Source organism: Apteryx mantelli, chromosome 7 (assembly GCF_036417845.1).
Source record: "Apteryx mantelli isolate bAptMan1 chromosome 7, bAptMan1.hap1, whole genome shotgun sequence".
NCBI lineage: Eukaryota > Metazoa > Chordata > Aves > Apterygiformes > Apterygidae > Apteryx > Apteryx mantelli.
The window spans coordinates 7,393,608-7,415,055 of NC_089984.1; the positions used below are offsets into that span (position 1 = coordinate 7,393,608).

Here is a 21,448-nt window from a genome sequence, read left to right on the forward strand (position 1 = left end):
TCTCCAGCCCGGAGCCTTTTGCCCATTCTCCTGTAGGACGTTTCTTGTGCCAGTATCCAACTAGCAAGGTTTCCCGGATGGGACCCATGTTTACCAGGTTTATACTGAACAATTCTGTTCTCCATTCATTGCATGCAGTTTTTACTGTCTCCAGAGGTGCCTGCGCTGTGTCAGGCCTCAGCCACAGGCACTGGTGCAGGTGAAGAGTAAGGCTGGGCTGCGAAGGGGCTGGAAGATGTTAAAACACACACAAAAAGATCAAAATCATTTTGGCATTCCCATCTCAGACAAACATAACCCATCACCTTTACAGCACCTTCAACCTGCAGCTGCAATGCGACAGGAAAGGTGAGAGAGGGGAAGTTATTAAACAAACTTTTGGTGCTTCATGCGTTGCTGTATCTCTGCAGAGGTTGGCTTTCTTCCTACACCACGCAGTGCCGGACGAAGCCGACCTCCAACACGTCCCCGCACACAGCGCACGCGGGCCATCCGTACTCACGTAAGGGAACAGATAAAGGCAGCCCACCCGCTTGACAGCCTGGGAAGAGCCAGGGATGGGTCCCCAAGGACATTCCCAGGCAGCAAAGTCCCTTCCTAGAGAAACCATGAGCTTAGACAGCGCTCTCGAGCCTCTCATGCTCCCTGCCTGCTCTCCCTCTCCATGCACTACTATGCTAACCTCATGTTTGAGACCCCCAAGCAAAAGCCAGCATGTTTCACCAAATGCAAAGAAACAAACCATAACAATAGTTTTATTTTGGCATTACCTACATTTTGGCCCCAAACTTCTTTACACTAACCTGCTAATCCTATATAATATCCACTTCCCAGGAAGGGAGATTATGGTAATCAGGATTTCTGAAGGATTTACACATGATCCTATATTTACTTTTGAACTTTGTCAGAGTGACAAAGAGTACGTCACCAATGAGCTGCAAGTACATTTTCCCTGGATTACAGGTCAGGCTTCAGCACTGTCCAAATCTATAGCCAAAGTGTTTCTCTAGCAGGCAAAACCAGTATTTAAGATCATCCTTTCCTCACAGATAATTGCAACCATCTACTGGGAGTTACTGAAAAACACAAACCTTAGTACCTTCACCCAGTAATACCTCTGTCACACCTCTGATTTAAAGCTCTTTCAACTGGCCACATCGAATGCATGACCAAAAAAGGTCTGAACATCTGAAAAAAGATGTCCATGCCTCCAAGAAGAAAACAACATGGCTAAACGCAAGTAGTACTGAACATTGACTGGAAGGAAGACCTACAAAACACACAGAAGTAAAATACCGCAAAGACATCTAAAAAGAGCGGGGGGGGGGGGGAGAAAAAGAGCTCAAAGTAGTAAAAGTGGAAGCATGTCATTTTATTTTACATCTGCTATCAACTTTATGTGATAAACATACTACATACTTTTCAGCATACATGAGCTGGGTTACACTCAATGGAAGGCCTCTCAGTTTAAAACCCTGGTTTAAGGTAAAAATAATCACCGTATATGACCGGCAGAGAAGAATTTTAGTTCAGTCACTTAAAACCAATACAAAGGAGACTGTGAGTTTGCAACATTCCCTCAGTTTTCTCATTGAAATAGTCAGGAACATGGTGCCGTATCCTTCCCCCTGTGGAACCCAGCAATGGCCAACCCTTCCCTGCTCCGGGGCTGCCCAGAGTAGCACAGTCCGTTTCCCAAAAGGTCCCCAGAAGTGCACTGCTCGTACAAGATCTCAGAGTGCCCAGGAGAAAAACAGCCACTGCAGAAGAGCTATTCCAGGTTATTTCTGGGCTCCTCAGAGCCCCAAGCCCCGAGCTTGGTGCTTCAGTCCCCGACCACACACAGCTTAACCTGCTCACCGCTAGGGAAAAGTCAGTTCCAGATAACTCTGCCTCCACTACGTAGCAAGCTTCATTTTCCATGGCACTACGGATTCCAGAATATAAAGATGATGTAAAATATAAAGCTGCTTGACAAACTGCAGGAAAACATTAAACATAATACGAGTTCACAACCCATCTCTTTTTAATTGCTCAGCACAGGGTGCTCAGCACCTTGAGGAACCCCTTTAGAAGTGAAAGTCATTTCTACTCGCTACTTTTCACCCATCCTATGACTTCAACACGGACACAGAGCTGTTGACACGTTTCTTTTGAAAACTACAGAAAGGTCTGTATCTTCAATTTTTGAATGTGCCATTGCTAAATTTAAACCTGTCCACCTCATTTCAGATTATTATATACACCCAGCTGCTTATTCCCCTTGCACAATTGTTACTTTTGACCCGTCTAGGTTTAAGGCACATTCGCTGGCCCCACTTTCTGCTGCCACCCCAAAGCAAATACCTAAGAAGGAGGATTAAAGGAGATACAGAAATACTTGACAAGAGAATAGCAGGTTCTAAATTAGGTACTTTTCTGTATCATTACTGTTTTAATGAATTCTGCAATGGGTAAATCAGGCAGGAGACTTTTGGTCACACAAGCACACAGGTTAATTGCCATTTTGTAGAAGTAAGTTTATCATCTTTGAATAGATAATGAGATAAGCAATGGAAAACAAAGAGGAGAATCTGAGAAATGGAGGTGATTATTTCTACGCAGCTTTTTTGCGACCCAGAGATGAACAGATTTGATACTCTCCAGGTAGTCCTAGCATAGGAGCAGCAGACTCTGTAGTTGCTCTATATCCTCTCTTTCGCCCCCAGATGAGAGGAATCGGTCACAGTCAGAATCCATCCAGCATTGGTTTATGTTTATGCACACTCAAATGCACTAATATATTTTGACACAAACTGCTACTTTGTGGACTCACCTTTTTCAGTTACATTCATTTATTAATCGTGTCTTCTGTACTCAGAGAGATACCGCATGACAATACACTTGTAACCAAAGTAGCAGAGGGAAGGGAAAAAAGCATCACTGACCAAAGCCCATTAATTTATCTTACCTGCAGATTTATCGCGAAATCTGTGAAGCACTGAATGAACATGTCTGCTAGATATGTGCAACACCAGGATCTCAATATTCCTAGAGCCAGACCAAGCCAAAACTAAAAAACCCCAAATCCTAAGAAACTGGGTGATAAACCACACAAGTCCCAACATGTCATCTTACAATGGCTTAATTAAATTACTGCACCACAAATGAGTTTTTTTTTGTTTTGTTTTGTTTTTTTAACTCTCATGTGCACTACAGATGAATTACAGGAAGCACAGAACTGAGTAGCTTGCAGTATCCCAAGACATAATGTCAGTGAACGTCAGCAGAAACACTTGATCCAAGTTACCAAGGGACAAAAAAGCTGGTTAGTCCAAAACCAGCTGCTTCCTGAGAACAGGTACCTGTGTACTGGTGTCTGGCAAAACTATTTTGAATCACCACTCAGCAAATCTCTAGTGCACATGCCTGGCAATACTGAAGTGACTTGACCTCTTGTTTTTAGTTTTCTCCAACATTACGCAATCTTTTCGCCACTGCGGTAATGAGCGCAGCTCCCTTCCCACTCCCATCTTCAGAGAGCATGAAAGTCACATCACACCGCGGTGCCAGTTCCTTCACCGTTTCCTGCAGCACCCTAGAAAAACTGAAAGGAAAAGGAGAGAGGGGAAGACCATTTTAGCAGCCCTCTTCTGGTTTGTGATCATTTGTACTTGTCTATTAGCAGGGAACCAAAACCTCAGCCAATGTCTTCCTTTGGTTCTCCATCCCATTCCTTTCTGTTTTTTTTTTTTCTTTTTTCTTCTCTTTCTTCTTTCTTTCTGTACTCCATCGGATTTTAATTTCTATTTCTCTACCTTTAATTTTGCTCAGCATGATGCCAGAGAGGCCCCTTGCCTTTAGAGACCACAGAGGGGACTCTCTTCCCCCAACTCAACAGCTAATGCAACTACTTCGAGGCCTTGCTCACAAAACGCAGACCCAACTACAAAAATGCAGCAAAGCTTTCCACATGAAAAAGTTTGCATTCATCTAGGATCCCCAGACACTGCAGAAATCCCTGAAAACACTGGAAAAATCAATATTAAAAGAGTAGGTTTGCTAAATACCCCAGAGAACAAGAGCCCCCCAGCGATAACTGGGCTTTCCTTTGCAGCTTTCAATCCTTTGCATAGGCAAAGGAGAAGACAGGATGCAGGGGGACACGTCAGACGTTTATTCCTCCTTACTTCTGACCATCTCAGCAGAAGTCTGGTAAAGCCCAGCACATTTTCACAACATAATTGAGCAAAAAAAGCAAAGGGAGGTGGGACCAAGGTACTCACTGTGGATGGAGCTTGTATAGAGTCCCGTCCACTCCAACGGTGATTTGCAAGTGCTCCACGCCTCGGTTTTCTCTCTTCTTCTCTACGATAGCCGCCAGTCCTGCCCCACAGAGCTGGGCAGCTCTCCTGGAAACGGCTCCGCACACCTCCTTGACGATGATGCTGTCTTCGCACGTGCTGTCCAGGCCGAGCTGCTGCAGGATCTGCCGGACTTGCAGGAGGGCTAGCCGGTCGCTGGCAGAGGGAAACACGGGCAGCAGCAGGGCGTTAGGGGAGACTCCCGCAAGCACTCAAGTTCAACAGTCTCACAGAGGAGACTGAATCTCCATTCAAAAGGACCATGACCACAGCTCCAGCTCTAACCCCCTCCATTTGTTTCAAAGTATAAAATAAAGTTCCAGTCTGAACCTGGATCCAAAACCTGCTCCTGAAGTGCTCTTTGCTGTGTTTCCAGAAGGCACAAACGATAGTTAGGCACCTCGCTCCCAAAGTCACGAAGGAGCCGTGCCAAACCAGCCACCTTGTTGTGTTATTTTTGATCTAAAGGCTGAGATACTACCTTTAAAATTTTTCCAACATTGGAAGGGGTTTCAAATAGCCTGGAAGACTGTGGCAAACATGCACAGATACACAGGTAAGCCCATATGCATGAGAGATATAAATATCACTGGCTTTTTTTTTTTTTTTTTTTTTTTTTTTTTTTTTTAAGTATCTACCATTTTAAGTCCTACAGGAAAGATTTCAAGTACAGAAATGCTTAATACTAAGACATCCAAGATAACACAGCCAAATGGAAAGGAAATGATAATTCATATAATTACAGAATAATTCTAGGGCTTCCACAGTTCCTTGGTTTTTTTTTTGTTTTGTTTTGTCATGTCTTCTCTCCCCTCTTCCCCCACTACCAAGAAGGAAACTATAATAGACTTCTTGAGGGCTGCACACTTCTGTGGAAGAATATTTTCTAGAGGTTCTGGAAGAGCTTGAGGATTTAAACCATGTAAATCTAATTAACAACTTTACCTCTCAATCTGAGATAGGAATTTTGTTTCAAATATGCCTCTTTTCCTGAGTGATTCTGAAATCTGTCCTCTGAACAGCAGTCCTCGTTTGGTTAAGTCAATCAAAATTTGCCTCACTATTTCACCTAGATACATTCCACTGGTCATTTTTTCATACCTGTTATAAAAGAAAAAAATATATGTTTTTAAAGAGACAGCAAGTTAGCTCTATTTAACATAATCGGTAGTAGATGCACACTCGAACAACCTGAAAAGCAGTAAAAGCTTGCAGAACAATATCCTTTGAACTCAGTCTTTCAACCATCAGAAAGATCTGTTGCAATGACTTCAAGTGCAAACATTAATTATAACATATTATGTCAAAAGATAACAGAACTAGAAAAAAACTGCAATATTAAATCCAAGATAGTGTCAAAGCCAGAGTCCACATGAAGAGAAACACTTCCCTGTCCTCCCTGTGCATTCTCTGGTGAGTCATATGCAATCAGTGCTGTCTTTACCAAACCAAGAACAGTCAGTTCAGTTTATCCTCTTGCACGATTTGTATTTTACTTTTGAAGGGGAAGCAGGCTAACAGAAAGCCCTACCTGGGAATCAGCATCATTAAGAAAATACTCCAAAAGGAGGACTGGTCCTAGAACCAGAGCAAGTGGAACAGCGCAAGAGGAAGGAATACAGCAAGGCCTGTGCTTTGCAGGGAAACCTTCAAAGCTGCAGTTTGGCAAGTGCCCTGGGGTGAAAACAGTGCTGTGGTAACAGAAATAACATATGTTTTTGTTTTTTGCCTGGATATCTGCATTACTTACTGTCCAGAAAATGAAATTAATATTAAATTTTCCTTTCTGATTATTCATTCATTAAGCACATTAACAAAAACTAGCCAGTGCATCTCAAGGACTCACTGAAATCAGAACCATCTCATTACCTCTGCTTCCCTGGATTTAGTGAACCTTCATCTACTTCTTTATCATATTCTGTTCTGATGTTGTCAATGCAGCCGTTGTCACCAAATCCTCCCCATTCTGTATTAATGCACATTTTTCCTTCATTCCCTTCCACTATTTCTATGTTTTTCATGTCTTCCATGTAGCACACATTGCTGCCTGTTCCTAGGAGGAAATGACAAGGCTTCAGCCAAAAAAGTGAAGTAGCAGCTGAAACACATGGAAGATGATTGCGGTGATCATCTTGCAACAGCTCTTCTCCAGCACCCAAATTTCAAAGATCTCCCCAGATCTTACAGAAGCAACTGCCAGCCTTCACTGTGTGCGCTGTAAGGTGTCACAACAGAAACGTTCCCAAGCGAGAAGGGTCTTAGACAGAATATTCCAAGCGCAGAGAACGAGCAATTCTCTGTTATCAGTCAGAAATGGCTTTTGGCAGCTGTTGGCAAGCAGCGATCAGACATTGCCGCTGGTCTGGTTGTAACGCACCACAAATCCCTCCCCTTGCACGAGAGCATGCCCCCAAAAGCTAATCCTGCCGAGAGGCAGCGTTCCTGACCACCGCCCAGCAGGGAGGCAAGCAGCAGCCGGGGCTGAAGCGATTTGGCGAATGGGGCCTCATCACCTCCAACGTACTGGCTACGTCAACACACACAACCACCAGGTCTTTGAACAAGGGGAGACAGCTGGCGCACTTAGCCAGTCGTAAGAGTTCATTTTTAGACTGGGGCTTCAGATCTTCCACGTTTAGATGCATTCCTGCCTGAAGACTTAGAAGGATCTATCGGGGGAATTATCTGGAAAGCCCACAAAGAATTCACTCAAAATTTTAAAAATATATTTTCTTGTTCCAAGGCCTAAGACCTGCCTACACAGTAAACATCAGTACACTTGCCGTAACAGAAAGATTCATGCTGTATTTACTGTTTCCCACACTCTTTCACCAGGTACCCGCTGCTAGGAACCCCCAGAAACGGGATAATGAACCTGGTGGACTTTTGATTGGAGCTGGTACAGGTGCTACTACGTTCTCAGTTGAATACCATATAAACCTGCCAAATCTCTCAGTGACTAGTAACACCATACATCATACTGCAGGTGAGAGACTCGTTAGAGATTTATTTTACGAATTCTGAAATAGGGAATGAAGCCTAGCACCTGCACATAGGCTTTCATTTTACAGTGGTTGCTTCAATAACACTGTACCTGCAATGAGGCCGATCTCACAGTTTGGATCCTCGTACCCACATGTCATCATCGTCCCAACAGTGTCATTCACCACTGCTACAATGTCCAAGTCAAACTCCTAAAATGTAAGTCACATTCAATAGAGAGGCCCAGGGGGAAGAGGGAGCATGCATTAAATACACCAGAAAGCAGAAAAGAATAACTCACATTTCTCCTCTTGATGGCTTCCCTCAGCATATCAACAACATCTTCCCCCTCGCAATCCGTTGCCTTAAAACCTTTTGTCCAACCTACAAGTGTTCCCTAAAACAGAAGAAAAAAATCCACAAATGTAGATGGAGATGACTGTGCACCCCAAACATCATTCTGTGGTTTTTTTTCCTTCTCTTTCTTTCTGTCTTTCCTCCCCCCACTCCCCCCCAAAAAAACAAAACAAACAAACAAACGCACACAATGTATTTCTCTGGCCAAAAAAACAGGTTATTACAAGTGTCCGGTGCAGAGAGCGTGCGAGTGTGTGTATCACAACCACAGATAAGGAGTCACTCCAGGTTTACTTGTCTGTTTATCAAGACCTTGCCTACCTGATGCCTTCTAAAGCGCTCTCCTCCTTTGGGAAACTTCCCCATCTCACTCCCTTCTGCGCACCCAGCCATAGTACCATTTGCAGGAGAAAAACAGTAAAAATTGCATTTGCTGCAAATTGAACCAGACAAGTCTGGAAGCTACCATAAAATCCACCAGGACTTAAAAACATTTAATATGATTGCAGTCTCTCATCCCTCCAAGCATCCTATATATTTGACCAGATTAGGCAGAACCCCTTTTTCCTCCTACTCCCTTCAGAAAGGCAAAACAAACAAACCAACCAACCAAGAATATCCTCATGAATTCATTTTTAAACTTTTCTTACATCAGCTCTGGACAGATGAAGAGATGAGATCCCTCAAAAAGCTACATATGTCCAATTAACAAATCAAACTCTGAGAGGTCCAACCCTTCCATGCTGTGAATAAGCGAGCTCAGTTCTGCCCACTGACACTCAACAAAAAGAAACTAATGTAGTGGGAAAGCCGTACAGTCAGGGCTCTGCAGCACAGCACGCTGGGACTGTAGCTGAAAAAGTACAAGGAGGGGACTGTTCTCTCTTGGCATTACAGAGAGAAGGAGCACAAGAGATTCCCGGGCCATTAAAAACGTGCAGTCACTTAGACATCATAAGGGCTTATTCTTTACAGAATAAAAGCAAATACCCATTTCTCACCAGGAACAATAGGTGAAAGTTCTGCCTCCCATACACATATAAAATGATACCTTTCTTCCTAAGCAACCAATTTGCACAGCAGAGTAATTAAACTCCATCAGTCAGGTGAAATTCTCTCCAAAGACCAATTCAGATTCCCCCCTCCCCCCCCCACCAGACCTTGAAAAGTCCTGCTTGGAGGAAAACATTGGGGGGGGGGGGGCTTCTGCCTGCCAACTCCAAAGCAACAAGTCACCATCACCCAAAATAATGTCATTCGCCATGCAGATGCAGAGCTGCCAAGACGACCCCCTCTCTGTTTTGGTCCTTACCTTGTCAATGCTGGCTTGCTTGCAGGGGAAGGAGAAGGTGAAGCCCAGAGGCAGCCGGGCACCTTTAATCCCCATATACTCCAAAAAGTCTGCTATGCAATGCACAATGTGGTCAAAGAGCTAGAGGGACAGAAAAGAACGTGTAAATCTTGCAGGTACTCCCATGCCAGGGGCCCTGGCTGAACCAGTTAAACACTCATTAGAAGTTACCTCTTCCCCTGTCCCTTGCATGATCTCCAAAGGAATGGCAAAGATTTTGTTATACATTCGCACCGATTTCCTTCTCCCGCTTCTAATTTTGACCAGCAGAACCCTGAAATTTGTCCCACCAAGATCAAGGGCAAGGAACTTTCCTTTCTCTGTAAGAGAAGAAGGTATTTCATTTTGGTGCTTCTCGTAACATGTCTGCAATTCAGAATGCCATACTCTGCCACAAATCCCCAAAAAACTTTATCTGAGCCCGTGACAAAACCCTGTTCCTTGTGACATTTAGCCCATCAGTCTGCTAGGCAAGTGGCTGAGGGCCAGCCAGATAACACCACACAAAGCAACAGTGTGCCAGCAGACACCATCCTGGCATTTTCCAGAATTCTCCAAATTGTCATATTCCCCCCCAGAAAACAGACAAGCAACTTCCCTGCACCACCTCCAGGTGACCTTAAAAAGACTTTACCTGTTCCATCCGGGGTCCCGCAGACATACGTGGGCAACATCTTCACTGTGGCACTGCCTTGCGTCTCTCTCTTTAGCCCGTATTCCAGCTCCGTTCTCATTTTGTTCTTCACTTCTCGGAGGGTCTCCGGGGAGAGCAGAAACGGTTCAAGAACGGCGTCGATCTCCTTACGCTGCGCGGCCAGCCTGCGTGCCACCGCTGTGACCATGGCGGCCCCCCTCGCGCTGCCGTTCGTAGACAGGAGGAACCGAACGTCGCAGTTTGGGACCAGCCTTCTCACCACCTTGTGCAGACGTCTAGCGTACCTAGGGGAACAAAGAGCTGCTTTAGACCCTCGCAGGCATTTCACACGTGGCTTGCTTCACACACGTGCTTCCAGTACATGCACACATCTAAAATCCTAAGTGACGAAGCACAGCAGAGCAGCGCAATATCAGAAACTAGTCTGGGAGATGAGTACAATGCTCCCAATTTCTGACTATTCTGCAGAAGCTGTACTCTTAGCAGGAATGAGAAAACACTCCAGACAAGTGTGAATGCCAAGGAAGAGGACACTGGAGGAAAGCCAAGCAGGAGTAGGCTAAAGAAAGCCAGAATCTGAGCAGACACTTGGCCTCCATCCAAATTTGGGAGAAATTTGAGTATAAATTCAAAAATCCAAGAAATAAGTGAACCGCAAGTGCCCCGGAGGCAGTCACCCAAGGAGTCACTTGCTCTCTGCTAAACACCAGTGTACCCCCACCAGCTCTAAAGCTCCTGAGCCAGCTTGGTGATAACCAAGCCAGTCTTAGCCTCCACAGTGCAGCCAGATCTCACCCCTGCCCTGCGCAAGACAAGCAGTTCTCCTGAAAAGCCGCACATACGTGCAGGTGGGGACTCTTAACAAAAACTACACATGGCCAATAACTACCACATGCTCTTTGGTTACTTACTGGGGGTGGGCTTTATAGAGGGTCCCATCAATCCCAACAGTGGTTCGCAGCCTTAACACTTTTTTATTCTCTCTCAGTCGTGTCAGTATGGCTGCTAAGGCTGCAGCGCAGAGGTTGGCCGAGCGGAAGGAAACGATGGTGCAGACATGCTGAACGGCAATGCAGTCCTCTTCAGAGGGAAAGAGGTTCAGCTCTGTAAGTATCTCTTTCGTGTTGCTCAAACCTTCCTTATATCTGCCCCAGAACAGAGGGATGACTCATTTAATGCAAGGATATTAGGCCACACACAAATCACTAAAAGATGCACAGCTTTCCTCAGTACAATGAAAACACAGAAATTGTCCCTGAAGCACCAGTGTACATTGGGATTGCTCTGGAAAACACCAGAATCTGTCAGTTTTCCATCCACGAGATGACCCAGAGTCTGCACTACACCTCTACACTCTCAAAACAAGCCAAGTATTCCCACATCCCAGAAGCTGAAAACTGCAGAAAGCCTCCTGTGTGCTCAGGTCTCAAAAAAGATTGTTTAAACAACTTATGTCTGTGATGGTTAATAATACATTTGCTACTGTGGTACTTCATTAAAATTTCATCTTCCACCAATTCTTACTTAAGAAAGGATCACTTGTCTGCTAGGTAAAAGCAAAATCAAGTTGACCAGTCTAGGATCAATTCCAAGTACCCCCAGATTATAATGAAATTGTTGTTAGCATTGCTGCTCATGAAAGACTAACAGCCACTCTCCAAGGGCATGCTACAGCTCTTACTCTTCCATTGCAGCCATGTGCCTCATTTCGATCTTGCCCTTAGTACACAGGGCCGTTGACACTTTCCCATTGAAGAGCAGACCTTCCTTCGTCATTTTTAGAAGAATGAGTCTTACAAGTTCGCCCAGGTGCAGGCTGCTAATCATCTTCTCAAACCTGGAATGAAGTGCAGGTAGGATTACAAGTGCTCACCTAGTCTCTCATTTCACTGCTTGCCAGAGCTGTGACATGGTCAAGTACGAGCATCTTCTGTTCTTACACAGATCAAACATAATTTAAGCATCTACAAAAGGTGCTTGGGAGCTAAGCTGCAGGCGTTATGCCTTCCTGAGGTGCTGGGACCCAACCACAGGCCCCCAGATAAGTGATTAAAAAGGTCCAGACTGGCCACACAAGGATCAAGTCAGCTCAGGTTCATTCAACCCCACTGCCGTTCCAAGGGGGCTCCTGGCACACTCTGGAAACACACGCAAAGTCCTTAGACTGCCAAGTCAAATGAGCAGTGGAAGTCACTTACAGTTGTTTTCCAGGATTGAGAGATCCCAGGTCAAGCTCTCGATCAAACTCTGTGCGGAGGTCATCCAAAGCACCGTCGTCCCCGAAGGCCCCCCACTCCGTGTTAATGCACATCCTCCCCTCGTCGCCTTCCACCAGGTCGATGTGCCTCATCTCCTCCATGTAGCAGGCGTTGGTGCCTGTCCCTGCACATGTCGCAGCCAGTGTGGAAAAATTACACGTTTAATTTTAAATAATTATTTTACATTGAGTGAAAGTACCAGAAGTTGATCTAAGGCTCAACTCATTTAAAAACAGTTTTTCTGTTTCAAATGTACCTCTGTGGGGCTTAGAAAAAGGCATCACAGTGCTGTGAAGCAGAGAAGTTATGGAAAGAGTAGCTGATCTTTACTGCCAGAGGCAAGAGGAATTCAGCTTTCTCTCACTAATTTTCTAAACTGTCAGCAGAAAAGTTTGTGCTGCTCAGAACTGGATCCAGACAAAACAAGAAGTATACCTTAACACTTGACGGCAATGTGATTGGCATAGGAACAGCTGCCTTACACAAGGCAGCCTGGCTTGCAAATCTGACCACTGTTTTTTCCATTTTCTCTCTGGCCTGTCCTCTGCTGGGACACTCCTTATACTTCAGAATTGTTAAGATTAAGCAAATGAAGGGGGAAAAGGTAAAGAAAGAAAATATTTAGTGAACAGAAGAGATTACCGATTATAAGCCCAACTTCACAGCGCTGGTCATCATATCCACAAGTCATCATGGTTCCCACGGTGTCATTGACCAGTGCCAAGACATCTACGTCTATGCCCTGATAGCATAAAGATGAGAAGTTAATAAAAAGATGCTGAGAAAGTATCCTGGCTGTAGAAGCAACAACATGCAGACCTACTCCTGGGTAGTGCTTTGAAGGCTAACTCAGAGCTTGCCTGAACCAAATGTGCACACTACTTGCTTTTATAACACTATCCCCACAATGCTGTAAAGTAATGAACATCTCTGAATTCTCAAGTGCTTGGCAGGCAGGATCTTTGGTGGTGGGATTTGTTTTTCCCCAATCCATCCTTCTTTTCCAGGAAAGCAATGCCTTATTTGTTTGAATTTTGTGATGTGCTGGCACCAGTGTGTGTGTCCTTATGGGCTGCATTCTGGTATCTTGCTCATGCTAATGTCCTATGCCATGACCAGATCCCATCAAATTGACAGGAAATGCATATATGAGTGTAACTATTCAATACAAGGAAGTACATCAACATCACACCCAAGTAAAAACTCTTTCCAGAGCTACGCAGTTTTCCTTTCAAACTGAGATAAAGCACAAAGTTATACAGGGATCCTTGCAACATGAGCGTCCCCACTAGCAGGGGGCTGGACTTCACCCAGGAAGTCTCAGCTCCTTGATCCTGCTAACTGCTGCAAGACTGATGCAGAGAAAGAAGTGAAGCAAAAATCAAGGCTGGATTTTTACCACATGAGAAAATAGCAGAATTTCCTCCTTACTACAACGATGACAAGACATGGAATGATGTTTTGTGCTTCTTAGATGACGTTACCAGTAGTACAGAATATGAAAATACTTTCCAAAACATTGAAACAATGTTATTCAAAGGAATACACTAGTTAAAGGGCAGATTTAATCATGTCTATTGCTGATTTTAATTTTTTTAATTTAAATTTAAAATTACCAGCACTCCATCCCACAGACTGAAGTGGACAAGCCCCGGCAGAGTTAGGTGTGCTAATTTAAGGTGATACCTCCCTCCCTCCCAGCTCTCCAAACCACAGCCCAAGCTACAAAAGAGCATGTATCCGTATCTCACCGTGCAGGTTGACAGCGCATTCCCTTTAGCTCGAGATGACAGTGGGGCTGTACTGGTCTCCCACCACTTCCCGCCCAGTTTACCAGAGTGCATTTGCCATCGCTGTCAGACTGTGAGCTGGGGCAGCTGCGTTGGAGCTGCGTGTCCCCTTCCACAGCCGCAGGGCAGTAACCCCTGGGAAAGGAAGGGCCAGAGCAGCCCTCGGAGGCCTTAGCCATATCTACTCGTTGCACAGCCGTGTTGGGCACTTGTTACTGGATGTCCCTGAAGGATGTCTGACAACTCCCAGACATCCCATGCACCAAGTGCGGATCTCCCAGGATGATCTGGGGCCTAATCGGTTTGGCTGCTGCAGGAACAAAACTTGCCTTATGCTTCTTGAGGGCCTTGCGCAGAGAGCTGACCACATCCGTGCCCTGAACGCCTCGGACCTTAAAGTGTTTTGTCCAGTTAAGGAGCACCCCCTGCAAAGCAACAGTCAGTGACCAAAAAGCTCCAAACCCTGGCGTACAAACATGCCACAAAGACAGCCAAGACCAAAGTCTGGGAAGAAGCCCATTATCTCTCCCCGCTTGTGAAAACATGGGCCGAAACAAGTCACGGCAGAGCATCTCACCTCACTCACAGTGGCTGTCAGCCAGGCACAACAAAAGAGATAAAACAATAAGGCCCCAACCCTGCAAACACATCTCCCTGTGCTTCATTTAAAGCATGAATGCTTTTACCAACGCTCATCACAAATTAACAACATTAAGAACACAGCATTTTAGGACTGGGGCCTAAAGCACAGATTCCCTACAAATAAAAGGGACGAAAGAATAAGAAACCACAAGATATTTGCAATTAGCCTTTCACCTCCCCCATGCAGCCTTCCAAACAGCTCAGCTACAGGTCTCTCCTGTTTAGAAGGAACTGTAAAGATACTGAATAAGAAGAATTAAAAATAAAAAAAAAAAAAAAAAAACCCACCCACACACAGTTTAGAACACAAAAGTATGTGTTTTAAAGTCTAATAGCCTTCATACAAGGACATGTGATTACCACGGAGACAGGTACTGATAAGTAAAAGAACAGCTTTAGCTTAAAGATCCTGTTGCCTTGAGATAGCAAATGAATCCTTGAATGGCAGTCAAGTCTAGTGAAACAGCGATGGCTGGCCCATGCCTTCTTCAGAGAGCTGTGCAAAGGTTATCCCACATGCAAGGCCACGAGCTACCACTCCCACGCAATAGCTTCTCCAGGCTCTGTAAGGAGCAAGACTTGCCTGCAGTAATTTTTTTTTTTTTTCCTCTTTTTGCATCTTACCTCTTCCAGTTTGGTCTGTCGGCATGGAAAAGAAAATGTAAAGCCAAGAGGTAACTTCTTATGCTTCAGGTTTTTGGACTCCATGAAGTCTAGCAGGCAGTCAGCGACATAACCGAAGAGCTGCAGGAGGAGGGAGAGGATGGGTCAGGCTATGCCCAGCAGGCACGTGCCCGAGCGCGGCACGGCCGCAGAGCAGCTCCGCAGGCCCTACCTCGGCTCTGTTCCCCTGGAAGACTTCCTTGGGTGTGGGGTAAAATTTGCTCTCTAGCTGGGTGCTCTGCTTCCCGACATCAGACACCTTCACCTGAAGGGCACGAAACTGGGAGCCACCCAGGTCAACGGCGAGGAAGTCGCCCTTCTCTGCAACGCAAGCAGACAACCATCAGCGGCAACAGCCAAGAGGCACAGCCCAGACACCACGCAGAGGGCCACAGCTCAGGGAAATGGGAGTTTGAGAGCATTACCTACACCCAGTAAAGGACATGGGCTGCAGCCCCCTGTTAGACACGGCCCTACTGCAGAAGCCAACTTTCAGGGGCAGCAAGACTATTTTGTCCACCCCAATGTCAACCAGCACAGTTATCTCCACATTCCCCTAAGCGCTCCTGTGAAAACATCAAACTGTTTCTCAGCCAGCGGCACTCTCAGCTCAAACATGTCCTTCCCTAGCAGGACCTCAGCACAGGAGGACAGTTTGGGCTCACTGCTTCAGTAAAGCAATTATCTCCCCATCCCAGGCACACGAAGCAGCCCTTCCCCAAAGGCCGTTTGGTGGCAAGCACCTAGCCTTGCGCAATCTTTGTCCCACAGTACAAACACCTGACCTTAAAAAAAAAAAAAAAAAAAAAAAAATCAAATGTGACCCTGAAAGGAAAGCAGGAAATTCTACCTGTAACACTATGGCTGCATATCACAAAGGCAAGGAGGCAAACTGGGTTACTCAGTAAACCGTGACATTAGTCAGGTCATTAATCCTTAAATGATTAAAAACGGATGATGCTCCATAGAGGTTATTTCAGGCAGCAACACTGAAGGCACTGAAAAATCTGGAAGTTCATTGCCATTGCAAACAGGAAAAGCCAGCCAAGTCTGAGATGCTCAAACCTGCTGGAAGTTTTGTCCGGAAACAAAGTAACCAATAAGTAACTCATGGCAAGAGTGCAAAAATAGAAAAAAAAAAAAAAAAAAATCAATCTGATACTTAAAATAGGGAGTTTGTCAATAAGACATATGCCAACATGAGTGTGCAGTGTCCCCTTGACACAGGGGCAAGGCCATGCAGGCCAGAAGAGCGTTGTCCAGTGTTGGCTTTGGGATACGCTAAGTTTTGCAACAGTGATGACACCATATGCAATTTTCTGAGTCTCATGTCCTCAGGCCTTCCCTGCAATTTCAGGACAGGGTTCGTGTCATGCTAGGCCTCGCAGCCTGCGACAGCCACAGCGACAACAAGGCTAGTGTTTCTTTTCGAATATTTCTAATATTTCTAAACTAATATTTCTTTCTTTGGTGAAAGCAGCAGCGAAAGGGGGAGTACTCAGTTCCAGCCAGGCAGTTCTCAAGGTGTTTATGTACAGCTTTTCCTCCTATGTCCCACGTTTCAGTGGATTTTTCTCCAAGTGTACCCTGTATGCCATTAAAGCTGTTATTTCTCCTTTAATTGTGGAGAAATCACTTTCAGAAGGACTAAAGTCCTGTGGAAAGGAGGTACAAATCAAACCTTTCTCTCAAGTTTCCTGCATGAAGAGCTGTTACGCACCAAGTCCCAACCTAGGGCAGAGAGAGCCCTGTAGAGATTCAGAGATCCGGTTAAACTTGGGAAAACCATCGTTTTCTGTCAGCGTGCGCTGCCAGGAGCTGGCTGAGCTGGGACCTCAGAGTTGCTCTGGACGCAGTCACCTCTCCAAGCAAGGCGGGCTTGCAGATCCTGCCTCACCCCATGTCCCCTCAGAGGACCCCCACCGCAGAAGTACTCTCGCCTGCTCTGCTCAAGTCCCATGGCGTCATCCTGTGTTTCTTCCAGTGCAGATGGCAAGGAAGGGCAGGAGGGGATTGTCTTTTAGGGGGAGGGAGAAAGACTGCAGCGTGGAGCTTGCTGGCAGAAGCCAAGAGAGGGCTTTGCAATCTGGGGGGTCCCAGAGGCAGCCCCGGCCCCACCAGGGGACACAGCCCAGTCCCCACTGCTGCCAGCGGCCGCTCTCAGCCTGGGGGAGCGGGCTGGCCCTCTGCACCCACCGCAGCACCCTGCCCGCCCTGGCGCTCCCACACAGCGGCCCCATGCCCGCACGCCTCGGCACGGCCACGCGCTGCACTGCAGGGTCTGGGCTGTAGAGGCTGCCCTTGCCGTGTCCGACCGCAGCTCCGGTGGCAAGGCCACGTTTGCAGAGACCGAGGGGGCTGTTTTCGGAGAGTTAACTAGGCCCTTTACTCATATAAGGGCATCCACGGCAGAAAGCAGGGGCGACTCACCTGAGCCGTCGGGCAGCGAGCGCACAAACGACGGCAGCATTTTCACTGCTGCTGTAGGGTTCGTGTCTCTCCCCAGGCCCTTCACCATCTCGGCCTGGAAGCGAGCCATCACGTCCAGCAGGACATCGTCGGAGAGGCGCATGTGATACAGGTACCTGTCAACCTGGAACGAGGCAAGGCGGTACCGGGAGGCACGCAGGCGCCTCGGTGCTCAGCAGCCGGCTGGGCTCAGCACCGCTCTCATGCCGTGGAAGGACTCTCCCACGTGTACCGGGGAGGCTTCCTTTATCTCGGCCAGCAGGGAAAGCGGCAGGATTGTCCTAGCCACTTTCACTAGTTTTCTAACCATAAGGGGTGCAGTTTAGCATGAAAGCCCCAAAAATATCTCTGACTCTAATTCCAGCAGCACTGCTGCACGGTGCCAGACAAGAATCGCTTTGCTCACTCCCACCTGCCTGACAAACACAAGGCTAAACAGACCCGACGGAGCTGCAAAGGATTTGTTCCACACGTGTGACAGGCTAAAGGTGAGCTACCACCTATGCAAACCCACCTCTCCGATTCTACAAGCTCATTTCATTTTTGACCTCAGTAGCTAAACTCCCACGAACACGAGTGGAAGCAAGCTCCAGGACATCATCAGAGCACGAGCTCTTACAAAAACTTGGTTTTGAAAGTGTTTAACTCAACCCTGGTGAAACACTGTCAAGATGTTAGCCACCTTTTCCGATGGATCAATAACTTGCCACCCTACGTAAGCCTCCGAGTCTTGCTATAGACCCTAATGGACTGTTTTTAAACCATCTTTTCTCCTACACATATAATAAACTAGAGCTGTAAAGTATCTTGAACTGGTGAGAATGTGACCATGCTGAATTAGGTCCAGAAAACGCTGCCAGTGCCTAAGCGTGTCAACCACAATCTGAAAACATCTAATCAGCTACCGCTCCACAGACAATTAACCTCGCTGGCATGCCAGGCTGAGCTTAAAGCCCATTTCCTACCCCACATCTGCCCTCTGTTTGCTGCGATTTTAGGACTAGACCTAGAAAACATTTTTGGGTGCAACCAGTATCCTTTCTGAAGGGTCTATAACACGCAGTATGCAGTCAAAGTGAATGCCAGTCGAATTCAAAGGGGATCAAAAGTATCTGTGGAGAAGGAAGCACTCATTCAGATAAACCAGTACATAAACCAGGCAGTGTTTCTATACAGCTTCACCTGGGCAAAGCTTGAGATTTTCCTCTTCAAGACCGCACAACTCCTCAGACTGACATTTACCTGCAGGGCTGGATACACGGCTATAAGTAAGGTGGCCTGGGAACTACATAGCTAAATATGACAAAGGATTAATGCAGCAAAAGAAGAATCTGTCGGCATCCAAACGCTCTTCATGTCCACTGGGGAGCCCTGCAGTTTCTGCCAGACTCTGGTGCTGCATGAATAAACATGATGCAGGCATAATATTTCCATGCTCCAAATAGCGGGACATCTCCTGGAAGGTGATCTGTGTGAACATCTTACTCCCCACAACACAAGGCTCAGGGCCAGAGCCATCAGGCAGGAGAGGTGGGACAGCTTCCTACACCTCCCTAGTACAGACACTGAGGAGCTCTTGTACCCTGGGCTAGTTTTGATGCTGCTTTATCTGTTCAGAGTGTTTCATCAGTCCTGTTCACACAGGGAGGTCTAAAGGAATGGGAGAACATACATGAAACAAGTCCCACTGGCAACATGGCTGGATGTAAGAGGCAGCATTGTTTAAACAGAGGAGAAGGCCAGTCACGGATCAATTGGCCTCTTCTGTAATCAACCAGCCACCTATATTAACAAGACACAGTTCTACAAAATAATTACCTATTCACAGTCCCATTTAAAACTGATGGGCAGAACTGACCCACCTGAGAGAGCTGGGACCCTGACAATAACTGAAGCGCTTATCTAATAATAAGCGCACACACACCGGAGAAAGTTTTAAAATACAAAAGGCAGCTGTCTTAGGATACAGCTATGCTTTTAAAAGGCCATTTTTCAGGCCCTTCTTCGTAGCCCTGGTTTGCACAAATACTTGATTTCATCCCATGCTTTTTTGAGCCCTGCCACTGCGTAGAACCCACTATCTCAGCCCAAGCACCAGAATACAACCGGAGAGACAGCACACACAGACTCTTCTTTTCCAAATAACTTTGAGAGAAAAGTACCTTGCAAAAAAACAGTAATAAAACGGCTACATTCCTGTTTGCAGAGATCACAAGCTAGCTATCTGCTTCCCATATAAATTGCCTTCTCCACCCTGTTTACCTACAGCCATAGACAGACCAGTCCTCTCCCAAGTACTAGATAAGGCAGAGCCCGGGAAAGCTCGCCAAGCCTCTAGCCTGACTTACAACCACAGCAAGGTCCCACTACCACACCACTTGACTGTAACCGCAGGAACGGCCAGCGCCTGCAACACCAGAATTAGTGGAAGCAGCCCCCTAAGAACAAGGCACTCCACTTCTGAGCAAGGGCACAGGAAGGAAAACCTGGTGTCGCTCGCCTATCTGATGAGCGCAGCGGTGGAGGCAGCACTACCTGTGGGGACCTTGGATCTCCCGCGCGGCTACATGTCTGCAGACGGCCCTGCTCCCAGCCGGCTGGAAAATACAAAGACAGAGCTGGGTAGAGACAGCCCCCACGAAGCACTTGATGGAGAGGCCAGGAGAACAGAGGACCCCCAGAGGACACGGCTAGAAACCAGAGGGCTTCCCCACCCCGTGAGCACACAAGCCCTGTGGGGTTTTGCCATGGAGAGACAGCAGCCCATTGCAGCACAGCCACAGAAGCAGACTGCATGCTCTGGTCTGTGCCCAAGGGAGAGTAACCATTAGGCAGCTCACTCCTAACACTGACAGCTTAAGATCTGGACCATCTTGGATTTTTCCATCTTTAATTAAAGCTCACATCTATAAATAGCCTTCAGCCAGGTTGAACAACTAGACAGGAGACAAAGATACTTCTCCCACACTAACATTAGTAGGAACTGCGTTGAGTCCCAAAAGACCTCACCCAAAGAGCCCAGGAGTTTTTCCTACCCCTACCTACAACGCAAGTGAATCAAATTCCTACTCAGCTTTAAAAATCCCATCCTTCACAGTATGCTCTTAAAGCAATTTAGCAAGCAGTTCCTTGCTGCCCTCTGGACTATGCTATACTTGTCTTACAAAGTTTTAGCACTGGTTTTCCTTACAGGAGATCATTTACTCGATTACTGGAGGAGAGCTTATAACTGTACAGGAAAAAACACCAGCCAGACCTATTTTCACATAGTCATCGGATGGTTAGGAGTCCAAACACTTCTTACCCCCTATTCATCTTTAGGGCTTAAGTAGATAAAGCCATTATCTAGTCTGTACTATGTACTGCAAACCCCAAAGCACCCTCCCAGTAATACAGTTCTGGTCAAAACAGGAATCTCTGCTAATGCTGCATCTTACATACCTTTTTTATTTGATCTTCTTTTAGTTTTGTAAAATAGAAAGCTAGCAAGTGGACAGCAAACATTTTCTCAGAGCTGATGGATGTGTCACTTGTGACAGAGTTGTTGTGAGTAACTCCAAAGCAACAGGTCCTTAACTCACAAAGCCGGAGCTAGAGAAACATCAGCCAAGGCATTTCCTCCAGGGTGAGATGGGTAGAGTTCCTGGGAAATTGAGTCCAGAAATAAATCCATCCACTGTGATTGGTTCAATGATTAAACTTCGGTCTCTTTGCATCTCCCCCCACACCAACCCCAAGTCCCTCCCTCCCCAGCTACACACTTCATCGTGCCATAGCAGGCGCCTGGACAGCTGCCAAGCTGAAGGGGAGAAAAATCGATTTTGTTCCTGCCCCACTTGGGAATTGTTCCCACTTCGCAGTGCAGTTGCTACGCAGCCTGCCCGGCTTCACCCCGCTCGGCTTCCCCAGCCACCGACAGCCTCGCACCAGCCTGAGCG

General features: G+C 46.4%; 1 protein-coding gene across 1 annotated transcript; it reads right to left on the reverse strand.

The window, feature by feature from the left end:
- Positions 1-1,409: 1,409 nt before the first annotated feature.
- On the reverse strand, positions 1,410-21,078 carry LOC106486946 (hexokinase HKDC1). The gene is made up of 18 exons (XM_013945627.2): positions 20,952-21,078; positions 17,472-17,634; positions 15,214-15,362; positions 15,003-15,122; positions 14,066-14,161; positions 12,589-12,688; positions 11,887-12,070; positions 11,370-11,525; positions 10,600-10,833; positions 9,668-9,972; positions 9,205-9,353; positions 8,995-9,114; positions 7,627-7,722; positions 7,438-7,537; positions 6,213-6,396; positions 5,289-5,444; positions 4,266-4,499; positions 1,410-3,586 (listed from the first exon to the last, which is right to left on the reverse strand). Exons 1-18 carry the CDS (start codon positions 21,012-21,014, stop codon positions 3,442-3,444), a joined length of 2,754 nt encoding a protein of 917 aa, XP_013801081.1. The 5' UTR covers positions 21,015-21,078; the 3' UTR covers positions 1,410-3,441.
- Between the last annotated feature and the right edge of the window lie 370 nt (positions 21,079-21,448).